General features: G+C 33.0%; 1 protein-coding gene across 1 annotated transcript in view; it reads right to left on the reverse strand.

The window, feature by feature from the left end:
* Positions 1-2,169: 2,169 nt before the first annotated feature.
* The window catches only part of PTPRC (protein tyrosine phosphatase receptor type C), a 112,170-nt gene continuing 91,602 nt past the window's right edge, over positions 2,170-22,737 (reverse strand). Inside the window, exons 20-32 of the mRNA XM_081299748.1 lie at positions 21,513-21,549; positions 21,318-21,415; positions 20,190-20,315; positions 18,375-18,532; positions 17,904-18,039; positions 16,162-16,311; positions 12,396-12,486; positions 11,011-11,144; positions 9,782-9,916; positions 7,479-7,601; positions 7,081-7,259; positions 5,376-5,511; positions 2,170-4,025 (exon numbers count right to left, since the gene is read on the reverse strand). Of these exons, the coding sequence (XP_081155874.1) occupies positions 3,750-4,025; positions 5,376-5,511; positions 7,081-7,259; positions 7,479-7,601; positions 9,782-9,916; positions 11,011-11,144; positions 12,396-12,486; positions 16,162-16,311; positions 17,904-18,039; positions 18,375-18,532; positions 20,190-20,315; positions 21,318-21,415; positions 21,513-21,549 (1,779 nt within the window). The 3' untranslated portion in view covers positions 2,170-3,749. The remainder of the gene's footprint in view (positions 4,026-5,375; positions 5,512-7,080; positions 7,260-7,478; positions 7,602-9,781; positions 9,917-11,010; positions 11,145-12,395; positions 12,487-16,161; positions 16,312-17,903; positions 18,040-18,374; positions 18,533-20,189; positions 20,316-21,317; positions 21,416-21,512; positions 21,550-22,737) is intronic.

A 22,737-nucleotide genomic window follows, 5' to 3' on the forward strand; every position in this document is an offset into this window, starting at 1 on the left:
ATTTTTTAAAAATTTTTTACACAAAAATCTAAATTATTTTGACCTTTTAAATCTCAGGAAATTCCTTTTATGAGGAAGAATTATATTTTCAGATGATGGATGAAAAAGTTTTGATTAAAAGTTAAAAATCAGGGCTAATTCCACAAATGTTCTTTTAAGTAAAATGGAAATTGTGAAATTTTCCAAGTTAGAAGTGCAAGATTTTGAAAATATATACATAATGAATACATAATTTTTATTTTTAAAATTTAATATGTATATTTATATTGCCTAGTAATATTTTCATTTCTGATAGGCAAAGCATATTTTTTTAGTATATATTCAATACTGCATGGGATATACTCATATTAAAAACTTTTTTTTAAATTCAAATGACTACCTTGTATTTTATCTGACACCTAAATTTCATGATTACAAAGGATTGAACACAATCCTTTGTAATCATAAAAAGACCCATAGTAGAATAAATCTCTTCATTTAAAACAGGATGTTAAATAATCCAATTTTGACTATGTCTCTTTGAAGAAACTTCAGATTATCCCATGTAAAATATACACAGGAGAATGAAAGGACAATCTTTCATTTTCTACTAATTATTACAGATTTTTATTTACTTTGAAGTTGTGTGTGTGTGAAGGCCTTCATATCAATACATTTTGCAATGAGTTAGAGGCAATTACCACCCACTTGTTTAGCCCTATTATGATGCTCTGAAAAGTTTTATAACAAATCTCCACTATAAATTAAAAATTAAGATCAGCCCTAGTTACTTGTAAGAAATAATAAACTTTACATTCAACATTTTAAGGAGAAAAAAAAGGAAAATAGGTACAATGTTAAATTTCATAAAATAGCTGCGTTAACTAGTCAGATTTTTCTGACCAAATATTAGAATTCTGACCAGAAGTTTACTCGTTTTAGAGTGATCTTGCAGAGACATTCAGCTACTGACATTTACAAGAACATATTGGGGCTGGGGATATAGTTCAGTTGGTAGAGGCCCTGGGTTCAATCCCTAGCACCCCCCCAAAAAAGTTATTTATATACAGAGATATGAAAAATTGTGGTATATATGTGTATTAAGAATTGTAATGCAAAAAAAAAAACACAACAAAGTACATGTATAAAGGCATAAATTGGCGTGAACATACTTTATATACAGAGATACGAAAAATTGTACTCTATATGTGTAATAAGAATTGTAATGCATTCCACTGCTGTCCTGTATTAAAAAATAAAGAAAAATTCAGAATGAAAAAAAGAACATATTAATGCATATACATTCTGAAAATATCTGATACCTATGTAAACAATTATTTCCTGAAGAACTGAATTTTAAGATTACTAAATATATATTTTATTCCCCCATGAACTCTGGCCCCAGAAATAAAATAAACTTTAAAAGAAACATAGTCTCTTTCTGTCCAATAAAGAGACTCCAGGATTCCGAATTTTATCCTTAAAATGGAAGAGACTTTTTTAATTTGACACCTTTTGCTTCATTTTTCTGACTAATTCCTGGTATTAATAATGTCAGTACCAAACATTAGCAAAGCAATCTTTTGTGTTTTGTGACAGATTTCCTATGAATGCAACCCATAGCCAAAGCCACTACATACCATTTTCTTTTTAAGATGGAAATTATGGACATATCCTACATTCAAGTGCACCTTCTGGTTGATCCATGTTCTCATAGAGTAATTGGTCTCTGAACCACAATTTATCCTTCCCTTTACTGCACATTCATATTTGCAAAAGAAAAAGAAAAATTTCCCAGCTTGTTTCTTAAACTAATAGAAATTATTATGGCTATATTTTCTAAATAGTTATTTTCTATCTGAAAGGATAGTCTAAAGTAGGAAATACATATTTTAAACCCACAACATTCACTTTTGGAATGTTATGTGCAGTTGAAACCTCTAAAGAAAAACTTTTTTATAGATTATTTAAAATTTAGGTTTTGCTGTTTATTTTGAAGCAACTCACATAAAGATAAATACCTATCATGTGAATCTACTGGGCATTAGAATTACAAATTATAATAACATTATCTAGTAAATGATATCTGGTCAAGTTTCATGAAGTGAAACTAAAGTGCAGAAGTCTGAAAAAGTAGCAAGAAAAGCAAAAGTAGGATTATTTCTTTCTGATGCCCATAATTGATGATTTTCACCTGCCTTTTTCTCACTAATAAGTAAAAAAGGTGGCAACTGACCTTAATATAAATTGGAAACTGTTGCTTCGTTTTAAATTTCCCTTTTTTCGTCTGTTAAATAAAGGCAATGAAATATACAATAGCATAAGGATTTAATGCTAATTTTATGTTATAATAAAAAAAGAATTCGAAATAAAAACAAAATAAATGTGGCTTGTATAAAAATGCAATTGATGCTGTATAGTTAAGACATCTGATATGAGCTACAAAAAGGAAAATATAGAAAACCAAATAAATCTAAAGATAGTGTGACCCATGTTGAAATGCAGAATTCTTCAAAAGACATCTTGGAAAGTACCATTATTCTTGAGGATTTTAAAAAATAGATTCTATATTATTATTATTAGATTGGAACCTGTAAAATTGTTGTAAACTGTTATTAATAGTACTTAAGCTACATTTTAATAGGTGGGTACATATTCCATTTAGGAACATGTAACATTTAATATATTATAAACAAGGAAGTTAATGATTGAACTTTATTGTGGCTATCCATATGAATTCCTAGTGGTAACAGTCTAAGAATTTGAGATATTCAAAGTAATCACTAATGAAAGTCAAAGATGAACTTTAACATGGGAAGTATAGACATGCAATGTTGTATTTCTCACATAAATCTTAAATTTCATAAAATAGCTACGTTAAGTGTCAGATGTAAATAGGACACAAATCCATTTTCTTGCTCTGTTCATATCCCTATGGTTTTTTAATATATACTACATTTATTTATTTTAAAGATGTTTATTTAAATTCAATTATAGCAAACATAAATTTGGTCAAAGTCGAAAGCAATAAATTCCATATATTGTACAGAGAATAATCTATGTTGCAAAGTGTAAAACCCATGTGAAAAAAGCAATATAGGCTCAGTTGAAATTTTTAAATTAAATATACCTAAAAAGGTATTGGACTAAATGATAACAGATGGAGTATAAGATTTCCAAATTTTAATTTGGTTAACTTTCTTGTAGTACCTATACACACACATGCTACTTTTATGTACTCTAAGTAAAATAGTAAACTATAAGATATATCAGAGTAGAACAAGGAGGACATCTTGAGGTCATTCTAGAAATGTACATGTTGCTAATCTTATACAGAGTACACATGCAATTTATGTCTTAAAAAATAGATCTTTCAAGCTAAGTTAACAGTTCCAATAAAAAGTGTAGGGTTTTTTTTCTTCTTCAGAAAAAAAAAAGTTTTATGCAAAGTTTCTCAAGAGCATTTAAATTCACTTGAAAGCTCTACCTGTCCACCATCAGGTATTCAAACACACACACTTGAAGACTACTAAGAAGTTGTTTTTGCTGAATGACAGGTAATATTTTAAAATAAGCATAACACTGTACAAAACATCTTAGCAAAACTGGCTTAAATATTTTTTCCACAGTGGTAAAATAGCATCTTCCCCCAAACATTGGTCCAGTGCACTTCGATCATCAGTCCAATGTCTTCCTATTTTTCCCTCCCACTTCTAGAAAAACAGAAAACAGCTAGCACAGGCTTTGAGTTGCCCCATGTATGTCTTTTCCTATGAGCTTTGAGTTAAAGCTGGACTCGCAGGACCATTGGCAGAATATTCTGGCCCCTCGGTGCCACTTGTGGGTTCAGCACCTTCCACCTCTTTGCTTCCTTGGTGGGTCTTGTCTGGGGCACCAGCTTGATGAACGCAATTAGCATCCTGCTTTGCTTTGTCCACTTCATTATCAAATTCAACTTTATCTTCCTGATTGTTGTTTTTCTTTACTTGTCCATTCTGGGCAGGGTAGGTGCTGGCAATGATGTCATATAAGAACTGGTATTGCTCCTAATGAAGGAAAGCAGCAAGAAATTACATGAGGAAAACTGATGTCCTTGTTTATATGTCAGATGAAAATTAGCAACAACTAATCCTTTATTTCTGGAAGTCTGGATGAAAGTTCTCCGACATGTCTGCATAAGGAAAATTTTGAATGACTTATTTCCTTGTGGTCCTAAAGGATGAGCTGCTTTCAAAATGGACCCTAAAGCACCACCAAATAGGAGTTCATTTCCTTTCTAACATGTGATGTCTCAGTCCCATGCCTTTGCCCTTGACGCCATTTGGGGGCTTATCTTCTTGGTTAATGCATACAGACCGCTTAAGAATCAGAGCAGAAATCACCTGCTTCAAAAAGTCTACCCTGATCCTCATAGCCTAATGCCCCTATTCGTGTCACTATAATTTCTCTATGGTTTTAATTATTATGTTGTTGACTAAACATCTGCCATTTCCCAACATCAAACAATGAGTCTCTCAATAATAAGAGTACAGTAGCAGGCACTCAACACATTTTTAAAATCAATATATATGTAAACTCAACATCGTACATAATAAAATGCTTCATAGATTTTAGAGAGCAATAATTAAATTTATATTGTAAAGAATTACTAATTCCTAATTAATCATCTACAGTTACTACAACATAAAGAAGATACATGCTTGATTTTTTTTTAAATGGAGCATTTATTATTCTCCTGTATGTACAGCTCTTCATAATACAACTTCAGGCACTTAGGAAAAGACTAGGAGGAGTCTGTGGTCCCCACCCCTTAAATCCAGGTGGCATTGTGACTTTTTCAGCTGATAACAAGGCAGAGGAAGACTGGGTGTGTTCGATTCAAGCCTGCACCTCAGAAGGTCATCCAGTCACAGCTAAATGGCAGCCAACTTTCAGCCTAATAGTGACAGAGATCATTTGAGAGTGACTAGACCCCAGAGGACCCCTCAGCTGGTGGCAGACATATCAGAGAGCCTGTTCATCTGAGCTCAAGCAGATCAGTAGAGCAATCCAGATAGCAATAGGCTTATTGAACTATGATCAATGCTGTTTAAACCATTAAATTTTGGGATGGTTTCTCACACAACACTAATGGATAAAGAATTAAAGGAGGGGAAATTAAGCAATACATAATCATTTAAGGATTTTTTTAATGGTCTGTCACAACAAATTGCTCGCAAATGCTAATTAGGTCTCTTATTTGTATTGATAAAAATTCCATGTGAATTGTAACATAAAAATAGAAGAGAGAAAAGGAGAATAGGGAATAGAAGGTAAGGACAGGGGAGGAGGAAAGAAATTCAAAAGAAAAAAGAAAAAAGTGTTAAAAAAAAAAACCAACGGTGAGGTATACTTACAAATGTAGAAACCATTCCTGGCCTAGATTTTCGTAGAGATTTCACTACTTGGAAAACATCCACTACCTCTTCGGTTTCTGCACTTTCCAAGAGATTTAGCAAAGCACAAAATATTCCTGTTTGCTGAGATCCATCTCTATAAGAAGAAAAAATTAAAATAGAAAACTAGTGTATTTTATGGAAAAAGTGATATTCGTATGAAGTAGGGAGAGATGAAATATATTTTTTACTAGATTGTATTATTCCAATTTCATAAGAGTCAGTTATTTCTGTTAAATAATTTTTTAGAGGGGAGTGATTGATCATTTTCAATTTAGCATTTTAATATTCCTGTATTTTTATAAACAATTGGATTGGGCTTTTAAAATATATGTTATTCTATTTAGTACTTCATTGGTTTTAAATGCATTTTATTTACATCTGAAGTTATTAGGACCAATATAGTAATGTCAGCTTGACAGATGAGGAACTCAAGAGTTAAAGGCACTAAAGGCATAGTTAGAAATTGATAAAACCAGAAGTAGAAGACCATTTGCTTTTCTTTGACTCTTCTGCTCTGTACACTTTTTACAAACATTTCCACTTCCATACCAGAAGAGGCGTGAGAACTGAGAAGAATTATTCATTAAAACAAAGGAAAACAAATGATCAATTTTCTATGAGAGGTGTAAAGCATTATATAATAGATTTAATTTTAGCATGCATTATCATCAGGATGCTGTGTACCATACATAACTAAAGAACAGTTAGTAGATATTTATGCATATCCTAAGCATATTTCTTAATACATAGAAGGTGAAACTTCCTTTCATTTCCTTTCTTTCCAGGTAAGTCTCACTTTTGAAAATTCAAATAAGTGATGAAAAGTATGACATCTCCAAGGGCTTGATTCTAGTGTCTGCAATTCCAATAACGCTGAGGCTTTTTCAAAATTCTAAAAGTATTACATCAATATATATGTTTATATTTCTCACTTTGCTTTATGATTTTCTTCAGTTCTCATTTATTTTCATATTCACTTTCACATAAACCTTCTATATTATGAATCTTTGTCTTAATATCTTCTAGTTAAGGTGGCTATTTACCACAGGTAAAATTCTGCACAGAAAAACATTCACCACAGGTGAAATTTGAAAGCCAGCATAACAGAAACTAATAAAATCAAGTATTAGATTTTGTATTACTAAAATTTTTGCCTCTAAGGTCAGTTAAGAAAATCAAATAATGGATTTAAAATCAAAATTGCTAAACACTGAGATATCATTTAATATTTAAATCTGTTTATGGTAGATGAAGCTTTCAGTCCTGTGGCTTCTGAAACACCAAGTAGAGGGAATCAATGCAGATGAGCATATATCCACTGCAATCCATCCATCTATCTATTCATTCACCCTTCTCTCCACTCATTTGCTCATTCAGCCATTATGACATTCTAGGTTCAGGTACTGAGGAATCCAAGATGACATGATATTTGGTATTTATTGATCTAAATTTATTGCCTGGATTTATTAAACTCAAATATAACCATTTCTATCATATTTATATAACCATTATTCTGAAGAAATATAACACAGAGAGTGACTGTTTCCATCAGAGATTTTCTCTGGAGTCATACGTTTTATATATCAGGACAAATAGAAAAAAGTGCCAACAAAGAAGTCAAGTATTTGGATTTTTAGAGCACATCCTATCAAATTCCACCCACCTGCAGTGAATTAGGATAGGCACACTCTTGGTGTACTTATTCCCTTCAGTGGAAGTCTTCTTGGAGAGTTTTTGTTTGAGACTCTGAATCATGGAAATTAAGTCTTTGGGATCTGCAGGAAGTTGTTCCATACTCCAGTTGGTGTACTGGTACTGGTACACGGTTCTAGGCTCTTTCCTCTAATATCAGAAGGGAAGGGGACATTAGCTGAAGTGATGCTCTATCCATATAGTTTACAGTCACATTTTCTTTGCAATTGGTTTCATGTAAATAATTTAAAATTTTTATTCTGAACCATTACACAGATGGTAGCTTTTCTCAAATAAAATAATTTATATTAGTATTCCTACCAGAGTTAATTATATCAAAGGTATATACCATCTAAATTGTTTATTTACCTTGGAATGTCTCAATTCAAATACACGGAGAGTATAAGTTGAATGTTTGGTTGTGTCCTTCAGATCAACTTCTAAATCTCCAAATGTTTTCTTTTCTTCTCCCCAGTACTGAGCACAGATTTCCTAGATAAGTAAGAGTATGATTCAATGACATCTACACAAATGTTGAATTTACTATTTGAAGTACTCAGAGAATCAATCTTTCTCTCTTTTTTCTCTCTCCCTCATCTTTCCTTCATTATTTTCTAATAAATGGAGATCACTGCATTCTAAAATTGAAACCTGCCCACAAAAATCTAAAATCCATTTGAAGATATGGTGAAGATCCATTTAACAAATATTGTGCAAGTAAAGGAAATCCGGGAATAATCAATGTAGCCAGGAAGAGCTCTATCTTTGCTGATGTTGGTCTTCGAGATTTGTTCCTGCCTTCCATATTCTGATTAGCACTTCTTCAAAATCTGGAGATTGACACCTCCAATAATTCATGCCCTGCTGTCTATCCACCAGTCCCTGAGGAAGGAGCCTGCATCATTTAGGGATTTGTCTCTGCATCCTGATGACCAGCACCATGAGTTACTAAATTGGCAGAATATCAAAATAAAGGGTCATACTGGAGTTCAGGTGAATCACAAAATATTTCCTCCTCTGCAGATTGCTTTCCAGTGCTACAAATCCGCCATTGCTGACAATGATGGCCATTCGTGCCTGTATTCTCATTGTATTTCTTGACTTGCACAATTTAGATAAGTGAAAAAAATTACTGGAATTCCATGTTGGAAATCTGAACGTATATTTATTTCATAAACCAGAAGACATAAATAAAAAAAGAACTTTCTGTATATGAGTAGAGCATAAGGAGAAAAGAAAAAAAGTCATGATTCTTAGTGTATGTCTACGAGGGCTTTTATTAAATAAGCATTAACATATGTTAGGTAATTTGTTAGGTGTTAAATATCTTAGGTTCACCTTCAATTAGAATTTTATGGCAATAAATACTGCATGGGAATGAAGAGGGAAGGATATAGATAAATTTTTCAGGAGTTTTGATTTGCTAGAAGAATAGAGTCAAGAGGGAAGGGAAGGCACATTTATGTATTAGGAGTGTTAGTAAATACTAATACTATGACACAGGAATGATAATATAATTGGTTCATAAAGACTCAATCCATAAACCTACTTTTCTAAAGTAAAGAGTAAGTAAAACATAAAAAGCAGGAGGGAAATGAAAAGATATATAGAGTCTGATTTATGAAGTTCTTAAACATCAGATAAGCAGTTTAATTTTTATCTTTTTTCCCCAAGATATTAGAAAAATTTTATTCATCACCTCAAAGTGAATTATATATTACAAATTTTGGCCAAAATAATATTATTAAAGGTGTTTTCAGGGGCTGGGGATGTGGCTCAAGCGGTAGCGCGCTCGCCTGGCACCACATACCAACAAGGATGTTGTGTCCGCCGAGAACTAAAAAATAAATATTAAAGATTCTCTCTCTCTCTCTCCTCTCTCTCTCTCTTTAAAAAAAAAAAAAGGTGTTTTCAGTAGTACCACAAAGTATCTATACCTGAAGAAAAACACAAATAGTAAACAGGTAAGCATACCCTGAAATCTATTCATGTTTAGAAAATTCGTACACGTTTTATAGCTATGATTTGGAAGGAACACTCAAAGAGCTACATGATTTTCAAATATCAAACACATAAAGTATTCTCCATGCTCAGAATAAATCATTAGAAAGGTGTAACATCTTTTTAATTTTTTAGAAGGTGTGTGAGATAGTACCTCATTTTATACAACAAAATACACTTCTAGTTCTCTTTATAGCCCCTTTTCACCACTTCTGTAGGAGATGATCATGAGTATGGTGGGCTAACGGCTTCTTACCTACACTCTCTTGGGTTCAGGAGTTATGGGAGTGAAGGGAGCTCAGTGGAAGAGTGCTTGCCTAGCATGTGTGAGGCACTGGGTTCAATTCTCAGCACCACATAGAAATAAATAATTTTTATCTTTAAGAAAATATAAAACGTAGCATTGTTTGTTGTGATGCTAAAATTGCGGTGTTCTGGACATCTGTGAGTAGCAAGACTGGACAGGCAATCACGAAATTGTCAGAATCCAAACCCAAAATGACGGGAGCCAACATGGGGGTGGAAGTTGTCTTAAAACTAAACAAATGGACCTGGTGACAGAGGGACCAAAAAGACAGGAGCACAAAGATCAAGCAAGTAACCCAAGAATGGAGAGTGACATTTTATAATAGAAAAACTTGAAACAAATATATATTCCCAAAAGGACAAACCTGGTTTCCATGATTCAGTTCCGTCAACATAACAATAACCTTGACTTTCCTTTGGAATATCATCTGCCAGAAGTCACCAATGGTCTCTTTTAATGGTCCTTGAGTAGCAATCATCATTTCTGGTTTCCAGTAACCCTTTAAAAAAAAAAAAAAAAAAACAAAGGTGGGGACTTTGTTACTACTGCTCTCTGAAGAGAGAAAAATAGTCAGCTTGATATCAATGCTGGTATATTAAAATATTAATCCTTAGGTTCAAAAAGAAATATAATATCTTTATTATATATAAAATATATGAAATTATATATACATATATATAATTATATATAAAAATGTACTCAAATAATAAATTAGCAAATAATGTTATATCAAGATTAAGACATATTATCTTGAAAAACAAAGATTTTCCTTTCAAAAATACCCCCCAAACCTTTTATTCACTATATTTGTTAGTACTAAGGTAAAAAGAATTCCATAGCACTTAAATTATCTTTATTATGACACTACTTTAGTTGGAGTCTATACATTTTTATGATGTAGCATAATTTAAATAATGTTCATTGAATACGAATGTGTGTTTTAGGAAATCTGTGGAAAGAAATCCAACTTAGCATATATGTAATAAGTATTTATTGAATGACTAAAATTTCTTTGTTTGAATTCTCAGTTTATTTTTTAATAAAATGTATGTAACACAGACTCACCTGACAAGCCAGTTAATCTAAGTGAAGTTTTAAACTATGCAAATATAAAAATTTGAAATAATATTATTTGTAAGAAGAAATATTTTCAAATAATATTTTTGCTCAAATTTTATTTTATTTATTTTTTTAATATTTTTCATTATCAATTACCTTTATTTTATTTATGTATGTATGGTGCTGAGAATCAAACCCAGTTCTTCACACATGGTTGGCAAGCGCTCTACCACTGAGTCACAACCCTAGCTCTTCAAACTTTATTTTTAAAATTAATATGGCAATAGTATTATTTTGCATGGAATATAAGCAATAACATTGCCTTATTCTGAATCTATTCATTAGTTTTTAACATTTTTGAATTGTTTGCTAAGTTAAAATACAGCATTAAAAGTTGAAACTTTTATCAGTAGATACATAGTTATGACCAAGCTCATCACTCATTTATGAAGCTGTGTAATAAATGGCTTCTAATCATGTGGACTTAATTTTTGAAAGTGTCAGATACTGGGTTTGGGAAATATAAGCACTTACCATAATGAAAGATGCATTGATATATCTGCTCGTTTCTTCTGAGTCACTTTCTTCATCAGAGGATTCCTCTGAATCATGCTCACTCTCTTTGCTCATTTCCAGTTCATGTTTCAGTGGCACTCTGTTAAAATCATCTATGTAAAATAAATTAGCAGTAAGTCTTCCTTTAGAAACAATCAGGGCTGGGGATGTAGCCCACTGACTGAGCACGGGCTTAGTGTTTGCTAATTCCTGGATTCAATACCCACCCCCACCAAAAGAGAAACAAATAAAAAAATAATTCTATGTTTAGTTAACATGTCTAAGTTAAAAAAAATTCAGAATTAAGTATGTTAATATAAATGCAATGATACCCTACATAAAATTCAGTACTAATGGATTAACAAATTATTTTTTAAAAAGCCTTAAAAAAAGGAAGACCTAAAAAGGTTTTAGGAAGAAACATAACAAGTAGATATCATAATGCTCTAAATGATCATTCAATCTTTGATACATGTTCTTCAGTTTTCCACGAATGCCATAATTCTGCTTGCTACAAATTTTTAAAAAATACAAAGCCTAGAGTTTTTTCTCAATCATATTCTATTAACATTAAATTAACAGTCTTATTTAAATGGGTATTTCATATTAATTATTATTTAGTATAAATTTTTCCTTGCCTCCCAATAATTTAAACTTGTAATAATCTGGTCAAATGATCTGTTTACATTACTATCAACTCTGTATTTTAACTATATTCATAAAGACTTCTGCAGAAATTAGGTCAGCCATGCACTGATTTGATTTATCTGGTTGTCTAGTTTATTAGCTTGGCTTATATTTTGTTTATGCTAATTTTAGTGTATGCTGTTGAATAAAATTACAGTAGTACCAGATGTGATCCTATGGATGTGCTTAAATGGTAGAATTCCAGTCCTGAAAACTGCTTATTTTTATTTGTCAAATTTGATGATTGGCACTTTATAGAGTATTTTCTATCTAATTTCAACCTCCCAGATATAAGAGATAAAGAGAAAAAAGCAGAAAGAGAACAAATGGATACAATGATTGCTATTTGACAAATACCCTGAAATAATATTAAAACAAGTACAGAGTACTTGACCTTTTTTCTCCTTGCTTCAGAGGTTTCATCTTACAACCTCTTTCTGAACTAACTGGCAGAAAGATAACACTGAATGCAGTCTATTCTCCAAAGACCATTCAAAACATGTAGGGTTCAAATAATTTGCTGTAACTAAAATTCAGATAGCCTATTAACTTCTTCATTGTAAACCAAATGTTGAAAATTTGCTCAGAGATAACTTGCATGTGTGTCTCACATTCAACAAATCCAAAAAGAGTTTCACTTTATCTAATACAAAAAGTAATAATAGTAAACTACATACACGGAATGACATTCGAATTCCGGTTTTTCTTTTTATTTTCCTCTTGGTTTCCAATGTGCTGTGTCCTCCAGCTCCTGTATGAAGGAAGTCTCTGAAAAAAAAATAGAATAGAAAACTCCTTCAAAACCTAAATATTAGATTAATTTATTATTGGGATATAGAATGCTTCTTATAGAAAGGCACCTGATCAATTTTTGTGAAATTTGCAGACACTCCCTAGAGGCCAAAGCTTTTAAGTTTCCCTGTGAATTTTCCATTTTTATTGTTTATGCATTTAGAACATTTGACATGGTGAGTTGGAACTAAAAATATACACTTCTCTAATAGAGTAACCTTGTCACTTAAGAACTGCTTGACAACAAAGTAGTGTACTTCATTATGGTATAAGTTGAAAACACTATACCAATGTTCATTGTTACCTATACTGCAAAATCAATGGCAATTATTTTAAATTATGAGAACTAAACTTAACAGACACAGCATTCACAGAAGACTTGATGTTTCAAACGCTGAAACCTCATTTTTTCACACCTGCCAGGGTACTGTCCCTCTCATGCACAGTAGCTAATCAGTTAGCAAAATCTATCATTTCTACTGTTACTTTTCTCTCTTCCAACTAAGTTCAGTCCATCTTCTTTTTTCATTTGGAAACTATCAACAATTTCATGACTGTGCTCTTTATGTCCAATCTTGCTTGCTCTAACCCTTCTAAAATACAAAACAGAAGATGTCCCTCTTAGGCTCCTTAGCAACTTCCTTCCAATATCAGGAAGCAGTAAACCTCCTCAGTAGAGCATAAAAAAAAAACCTTTAGGGATATGCCCTTGACTATCTCTCCAGCCTTGTCCCATACTAGGTCCCTCCCTACTTCAACGAAACCAAATTCCTCCATTCCTGGCAGCTCTCAGATTCTAAGACATCCATGCTATTCTTTCACTATTGACAGGATGCAGTGGTTTGAATGTATCCCAAAGGTTCACCTGTAAAGGCCTGGTTTCCAGAGTGGTGGTATTGAGAATGCTTATGGACATGTAGGAGGTTGGGTCTAGTGAGAGGTCCTTCAGTCATTGGAGGCTTGCCCTCAAAAGGAAACCAAAGGATTGTGAGACCATATTTCTCAAAATCACTGTCTCTTGGCTTGTGATGTGTGCATTTTGCTCCAACATATGATCCTGCATGATGTCCCACTCTTGTCCGAGCCTCAATGCCATAAGAACACCGAGTTTGGGATTTGAACCTCCAAAACTGTAAGCTAAACAAAGCTTTTCTTCCTAAGTGGCCTGTTTCAGGTATTTCACTATAATGATATGACGCTAAGACACAGACAAACATATATTTTGTTTTCTTTTTCCTCTTTGTCACTCCCTTTTCTCTTCCCACTAGTCCCTAAGTAAATATTGATTGAGTATATAATATTTCAGAATAATAATATTTAATATTTGAATAACCTAAACTGAGAAAGTTCCTCATGTACCATTCATTAAGATTTTTTATACAGACAATGCATATAAATGTATGTGAATATATGTAGTATTATGTATAAATAATACTATATAAAATAATATTTATTTTATATCTAATTATATATAAATCATATAAATTATATAATATATACATAACTTATATTTAAAATTGTATATAATTGTATATTATTTATTATATATTAAATGTATATGATTACATATAAAATTATATACATTATATAATTATATAATTATATAATTATATAATACATTATATACATTATATACATTATATAAAATATGTTATATATACTATATGTAATATTATTTACATATAATTATTTGCATATATTTTAAACTAACTATGGCATCCAGTTTTGAACCCCACTTAGTACTGTGTAATTGAATGAAAGAGAACATCATCACTAAATCCCACTATATACCAACGACATGAATACCACCATGAGGTGCATGTAAAACCAGCTGCCTTGGAAAGCACCACAAGACCATTTGCTCTGTAAAAGGTCACCCAATAGCCACTTCCTTCTAGTAGCCAATGCTCAGGATTATAAGTGGAACTAATGGCTCACCTTCCTGTAAGACCCAAAGGATTTTTCCATCTTCAATCCTGGTTTATTTCAGTTGCCACCAATAGTCTAAGCCTCTCTGTGCATCCATCCACATTCCCCACATTTTTGTTCCTTGATGGTTACCTGTATTCTCAAATAAAACCCAGTCTCTTATATCAACCAATGCTCTCCTCTGAGTTTTTCATGTCCATGGTCTGTCATCAGCAAATCCTCATCCATCTGAATCCTCTTCCCCTCCCATTCCATTTCAGTCATGTGATCTCTTTGATACTGCTGCTACTTGCAAACCACTTCTCCATATTTTGCTTCAAAGAAACCCAATGACTTTTGATTTTCCTTCCGTTATACTACACCACCTTTAATCTACTGCCCTTCATGTGAGGGTATGAGGCACTGATTTCTGGATCACTCCTCCTCTTAGTTTTAGACTTGGCTAATGGTGCACTCTTTCTCTAGGGTCCATCCTCGTCCTTAATTACTTCGACATTCACAAGGACAATCTAGCCAACACTCTCATTAATTTCATCTGTTTTTTCACCTCCCATGACTTTCCCTTTCATTCCTCAACCATTCTATTTTACCATTATACCTTTGTAGGTTTTATTCCAAACATTACAACATCTCTAAAATCATGATTTCAAGCATCCATGTTCTTGAAAATTATCCCTCTTCTTCTAGAACATTAATTCTAATCATTTCAGCCTAGCAACCTGAAATTCCTAATAGCATGTGCATATGTGGGTTAGTGGGTTAGTGCATTGATTATGATAAAATTTTCAGCTAAAAGAACAACAAAACAACAATGAAATACTTCTCTCTTTAAGAATACTCCATGCCTGTCAATTCTTCCACAAAAATGCGGATATTCTGTAGGACCAAGTTGCTTGGTGGTCATTATAAGCTCCACCTCCTCCCCCCACCTTAGCCCCACTTTGATCCTCAACATTAAATGATTCTGCATCTGATTAAAAGCACATTCCTGGCCTTGTGAAACTCTTTGAATTGACTAGTTTGGTATTTTATAGTAAGACTCTGTAAACTGAAAATCATTGGTGGAAGAGAAAAGTTAAAAACATTTTTTGTGAAACTCTTTGAATTGACTAGTTTGGTATTTTATAGAAAGACTCTGTAAACTGAAAATCATTGGTGGAAGAGAAAAGTTAAAAACATTTTTTGACCACTAAGCAATTCGAAGATAGCTGTGTCACCTCTCTGAAATCACAGGGAGCCATATTCTCGGTTAGCTGTCAGAATAATTGCCTAATAAATAGGTTAGGACACACATACTTATCCTTTCCTTTCTGTCTACCAGCTCCAGCCAGTTCAACTTCCTAAGCAGTCACAAACCCCTCTAATTATTTCCTCTCACAAACCAAAACCAGATGCAATTTTTAAAGGTGAGATGCTGTATTGACTGGGGCAGGCCAATTTTGTTGCTATATGCTATTATTTTGACACTTTATGTCAGACCAGTTTAATGAGTGAGTGTAGGAAGTGTTAGAGGTTGAATCAGACTTCTGGGTTTAAACTAGTCTTCTACATAATAGTTGTGTAGACAGAGGCATTTCTTTTAAATTCTCTGTGTCAGTTTCCTCATCTGTACTCCATTGATTATGGTTAGGACCAGATGCAGATGAAGTGCATAGCAAACAATTGGAAAATATAAAGCCGTAGAATTTGCCTGTAATTATTACTGCTATCCCTACTTATTACCTGGAATTCAGCTTCCAGTGGAGACGGCTCACTGGGAGGATCTCTTTTCTTCATATTATGCAGACATAGATGTAATTCAGACAAGTTTACTTCTGTTTCTCCAAACTGATTATATTCCACTAAGGCCTGATGGACCAAGATGTACTGTGCCTATAGTATCAAAGAAAAATGAAAATAATTAGGTACTGCAGTGTCCAATGTGTCACATGTAAATAAAATATGCGTTCATACAATTTGGTTCATATTGGGACAATGTGTGATAAAATAATTGATATGGGTAACATGCAAATGTTCTGAAGTTAGCTCTCCCCACTCTCTGCAAATTTCATTTCAGACTATTTTTTCAGAAAAAAAAAATACATTGTTTGCCAAATAGAGTATTCATTGTATAATTTCATATCTCTTATTTTATTCCTCAACATTAAAAATAGTTTGTTAGTTTCTTCAGTAACTATTACTGAGTTAATAAGTGAAATTAATAACATTTGAAATTGTAATAAATACACAGGATATCAGAAAAGGCAAGTTGATATGCTGTATAATGCATCATTAAAATTTTCTAGAACTTCTTAAAATAGAGAAAATTATTTAAGAAGATCAAATAGCCAAACCCAAATTTGATAACTCCTAACTTTTTATCTAAATTCATTATTTTGAAGGAAATTACATATTTCTGATTTAAAGAGAAATAACATTTTTCTTTAACTACCACCACCACTTCCCTGAGTTTTCTTATGTCTTTCTTCTTTGTTTCATTTATTCCACAAAACTTAATTTCTCATTTTCTGGTTAACAATCTATTTTTATACTTATTGTTGATATCTATTGATCTATGAACATTTAGACCTTTGTATATATTTTTCTGATTTAAGATCACAAAAATCATATTCTGTGTTTCATTTGATGACTTTATTCACTCGCTATTTCCATCTAAGCATCCATTCACATAGATAGATTATAGACCTAGATTTCTTCAACTGCAGCCTGGCATTTGCTATACAAAGTCCACTACTGCTTTCCCTCTCCCCTGCTAATATCTAGTTCAAGTGTTTCTATTGTTGTGCTTTTCTATCAATGTTGAATGCAAGGAATAGTCCTGCACCTGTTTTTAGTTATGCACATTTGTAATTGCTGCACTTTGGTATACACAATACAGACATGTGCGATTGGCAGGTCAACTACAGGCATTTTTCAGTAACAACTTATGATCCAAATCACTGAATGAATAGCATATGCCACAAACTTGTCTAAGTGCTTCACTTGTATTTCCTTTTTCTTTATAAATCTGTGCAGTAAGTACTACCTTGATCTTCATTTTATGGATGACTTAAGTGACGCACAGAAACATTAAACACTTGTCCAGAGGTGTATAGGATTAAAAATTAGAGGTAGGAATTGAACTTTGGAAGTCTAGTTTAATAAACCAGGCTCTTAATCACTAATACTGTCTCCTTGTTTTTAATTCTATGACATGTCACCAATCTGTTTTCAATGCTTTTATTTCTTCCCTGGTCTGATATTTGTACGTAGTATTTCATTATTTTAAAAAATACACATATTCTATGGTCATCTTTCTTCCACAGAACTCTTAAGCATAACAAAATGATTGCCACTTGATTTAATTTTCAAAAAATTTTAATTTATTTGAAGGTATGACAAATTTAGATTTCTTTTTATACCATTACTGTTTCCCTAAAATAATTTAAGTTCAAAAATAAAAGTGAGCATATGTTAGAACGTACCTCCACTTGAACCATGAGACACCTCTGTCGCCTGAGCTTGACAATATAACCATAAACATCCACCTTGCCCTCTGCTTCCAGCCCTTCTAGCATGGCATCAATTCCAATGTAGGTGCCCGTGCGCCCAACACCAGCACTGACAAAACCATTAAAAAAAGTGGAGACAGGATCATGATGAGGAAATGAGTGGAGAACCATCAAGCACGAAGCAGAGATAAGAACCTAAGTTTCTGTTGAAAAAGGTCTATTCAGGGCCCTTGCTACTGTGTTCACAAATCACAATATCATACTTTATACCCTGAATTTATTCAATTATAAGTTGGTAATTTACAATTTTTTTTTCAAAAAAGAATATAAATTACATGCAGCAGATTCTTTCCCCAAACAGGAATTACCCAAGGAGAGGACATCTTTAACTCAGGACTTCAACAGACCCACAGACCCCTGGGTGCTACAGGAGTCTCTGTTTACCTGCAGTGCACCACAATGGGGCCACTGAAGAAGTTGCTGAAAGCATTCACTCTCCTTCTCAGTTTGAGGAGCAGGTGGGGATCTTCAGGCACCCCGTGGTCTGGCCAACTGGTAAACTGAATGTGTGTCACTTCTCGTCCAGTGGTTTTCTCCTTTTTCTAGTCAAAAGGTAAAATTTTTCTCTTAAGGTGAGTTTGTTTTCACAGTAAACCATATAACATAAATAAGTGGGAGGAAGGACCATAGGAAAAATTCCTCATGCAAATGTAAACTGCTCCAGAGACTTTTCCTGGGGTGTACAGTAAGCTTTTTCAGCCATGAATGCTTTTCCCTTTCCAATTAATAACTAGTAGTTGAAAGCTCATGCAGGATGTTCATGCACTACCCAGTAAGCAGAAACTTACCAGTGAAGTAAGGTAAGGTAAACAGAGCTGAAACTCCTAGGCACTTTCATGCTACAAAGCCAAAAAAACAAAAATAAACACACACCAAAAAATCAAGGGGTGGGAGTGGCTAGGTGTCAATGAGGGGATTTGTGTGAAAAAAAAATCTACTAAATGTCACTCTCACAGGTGTTTAAAATTCTTCTGCTTGGTAGACCAGCAAACAGGACTATTTCTCACACGTAGAAAATCTGACTGTATTCCTTAAGCCCTCCAAAAGTAGAATCATCAACTTAAAGAAAAATTATGCTGTTTGTAATTTTTCAATAGGAAATAACTGAGTTGATTAAGAATAGTAATCCCAGAGTAATCACGATAACCAGATGGGCCTTGATGTCTACATAAATGCCATCGATGTGTATTAAATACCTATGTTTATGGATTGAGGGCCTATGTGGCTCTGTCAATCACGTATTTAGCCATGAATCATTGGTAGAATTGTTTCACAGCCTTCAAATGCAAAGCAGTCAGTAATGCAAAAGGAGCCAAGAGGACCTTGGGAGAAATACATAATAAGTTTTCTTTTTCCTGTAGAAGAAAAATGTATTTGGACTATATAGAAATAAAAAAATGGATTACTGAAAGACCTCCAACAAATGGAATTCAGAGAAAATTTCAACCTCTCATGAAAGATCTACATTTTTAAAATAGCACTATTAAAGTATATTCCATCCATCATAAACATCATTCATTTGAAGGGTTTTTATTATATTCCCAGATTGGTACATCACCCTTATCTAATTATAGGACATTTTTGTCAGCACAAAATGAAAGCCTACACCCATTAGCCGTTGCTCCCCATTCCAACCCTCTCAGCTGGAGGCAACTGTTACTCTACTTTCTAATTTTATCTGCTCACCTATCTGGAATTTATATGTAAATACAATTATATAATATGTATGTTGACCTCCATTTTATCTATTACCAAGGCCACGGTGGTGGCCTCTTTATTTTATAAACTAAACTTCTCTCTCTACTATATATTTAGAATTTATACTCCATGTACTGCTCTCTAATTATGCAGTTTGCCTAAGTATTCTTTCCCTAATGGTAACAATCCATTCAGGATTATTTATTAATTTAATAATATAATCATTTATTTAACATATTTAATGGAACCTTCTTTTTCTAAAGTACTTCAGGAGTCCATCATAATAGATACTTTTGATTTGACATGGACAAACCTGTCTTTGACCCGTGGCTAAAATTTGACCTATCAACTTGTATTCTTGTTCTAACCTAACCCTTCTTCCTAGAGATCAGTAAAAGACAACTTACCCAGATATATTTCAATTTCTCACATTTAATATCTCATAATTAAATTTTATAAAAGCAATATCAAACCAAAAATCATTTACTAGAACATACTCACATTTGTAATGCTCAGTTTCTGAATGATATAATCTGGACATTTTTTGTGCTCATATATTTTTACAATAACATCTCCAAAAGCCCGTGTGCCTTCTTCCATTGACGGCCAGTATTCTGCACACTTGTTCTATATTTTAAAAAATCATTAATGATTCAAGTTTTTCATTTAAACAAAATTTTACTATACACTCTTAATAAAACAAAACCCCAAAATTATTTACCCAAAATTCTCACAATATTTACATATTCTTGGTTAAGCACATATACACCTAAAGTTGTGGTGTCTGAAATGCACTGTTTCCCATCTAGGTGTTCAGAAGGACTTTATTTATTTATTTATTTATTTATTTATTTATTTATTTATTTTTATTGTTGGTTGTTCAAAACATTACATAGTTCTTGATATATCATATTTCACACTTTGATTCAAGTGGGTTATGAACTCCCATTTTTACCCCGTATACAGATTGCAGAATCACATGGGTTACACATCCATTGATTTACATTTTGCCATACTCGTGTCTGTTGTATTCTACTGCCTTTCCTTTCCTCTACTATCCCCCCTCCCGTCCCCTCCCCTCCCCTCTTCTCTCTCTACCCCCTCTACTGTAATTCATTTCTCCCCCTTGTATTAGACTACATAGCAGAAGGACAATGTTCTGAGTCTTAGCTGCCTTTAAAAAGAGGGCATGCTCAGTGGTCAGCAAAAAAAGATGTGATTCATTGTGGTCAGTTACTGGCTGGGAAACCAAAAGGCTTTTATTCCAATAAAGTCATATTATATGATTTAACACCTATCTGCTCAAAGTCAGTTTTGAGTATTCACTAGTACTTGGGAAGTTAACACTTTTCAAGGTTCTGAACAATGCTAAGGAAAAAAAAAGAAAAAGAAAAAGAAAAAAACAGGAACCAAATAAAAGTCCAGTAATTAAATCAAAACATCTAAATGTCATATATTTAGGAATACATTTACATATGTAAAAATTTTATTTTTCTGCATGTATGAGAATTCAAATCAAATGTTAGCACCACTAAAATAGAAAGAATTCTATTTTAGTCAGCAGCACAAAAATATGGTTTTTTAAAATGTAATTCCAACCACCATCCTGTGAAACTTGTAGGTTCTTACCCTGTTTCCTTCTTCACATCGAGTGACCATGACAATAACAGTGGCTTTTTGTTCCCAGATCATCCTCCAGAAATCATCCACAGTTTCATCCCTGGGGCCTAGGAGATTAAAAAAAAATACAAGTTAAGAGAGATATTTTTTAAAGCGTTATAAAATAAATTTCCAAAAATAGTATAGGACTATCAAATAAATTACCTTGTGCAGCAATATATTTCCTGGGCTCTTTGAAACCCTGTTCAAAAAACACACAAAATATATCATTTACTAAATACTCCATTATTCATTAACATGCAAAATTCCTTTTTTATTTCTTTTTTATTTTGTTTTGTTAACAGGGATTGAATCCAATGACACTTAACCAACTGAACCATATTCCCAGATCTTTTTATTTTTTATTATGAGACAGAGTCTCATTAAGTTGCCTAGAACCTCACTAAATTGTTGAGGCTGGCTTCAAACCTGAGATCTTCCTGCCTTGGCTTCCCTACTTGCTGAGTTTACAGGCATGTGCCACCATACCCTGCTAACATGCAATATTCTGAATTAGAAGAAATTGCTTTAGATTTGCCATTTGTTGGTTATAGATTTCCCAGGGCATTTTCAAATTATTAAGGAAATTTTATTAATTTGTGATCAGTCATTTAACTGTGCCAAGTGGATTAATTAGCATTTGCAAATACTACTCATGACTTTCATGTATTTTGCTATATACTGCAAACACTTTTTAAAACTTGACTTAATTCTTACCTAGGATAATACAACAATTTGTGAGCGTAATTCAGTTATTATAGTTTAAATCCTGTGAACCTTTACAGCCTTCTCACCAGCCATGTAGTTACTTTTCAGATTTGTACTCCAATGCTTTGTCTAAATCCCTCTGGAATTGCCCTCTACACTTCTACCTCTTAACTATTGTTGAAATATGCTGCTGATTCCCTGGAGTCTTTTTATGCAACTCCAGATAAGTGATGCAATCACTTTCATTTCATTACCTACAATGTCTGCTTTCTCTGCTCCTGTTACTAAGACAAAAAAGGGAGCACAGAAGTTGATAAAACATGATACCTTCAAAATTATCTCAGTCTCTTTAATTTTATCTTTATCTCATTTGCCTCAATGAGAAAAGCTCCATAGAAAGAGATGAAGTTTGCTACTGAATGAACTTTTGCACAAAAACTATAAGAATTCATTTCAATTCTAGTAGCTTCTCATAGCACAGTATTAGTCATGTTCATTTATTCAACAAATATTGAATGGCTACAATATGTCAAGTACCAATCTAAAAGCTGAAGAAGCATGCTTCCGGGAGCTCCTAGCTGTGTTGAGGAAATGTAAATACAATCTGATACCATAGTGGCCATATATATTTGGGGGTTTTTGTTTTTTCCTAGAGATCATCTAAGCTCTTGTGAAGTCTTAG

The sequence above is a fragment of the Spermophilus citellus genome, assembly GCF_964194105.1.
Source record: "Spermophilus citellus genome assembly, chromosome: 6".
Classification (NCBI taxonomy): Eukaryota; Metazoa; Chordata; class Mammalia; order Rodentia; family Sciuridae; genus Spermophilus; species Spermophilus citellus.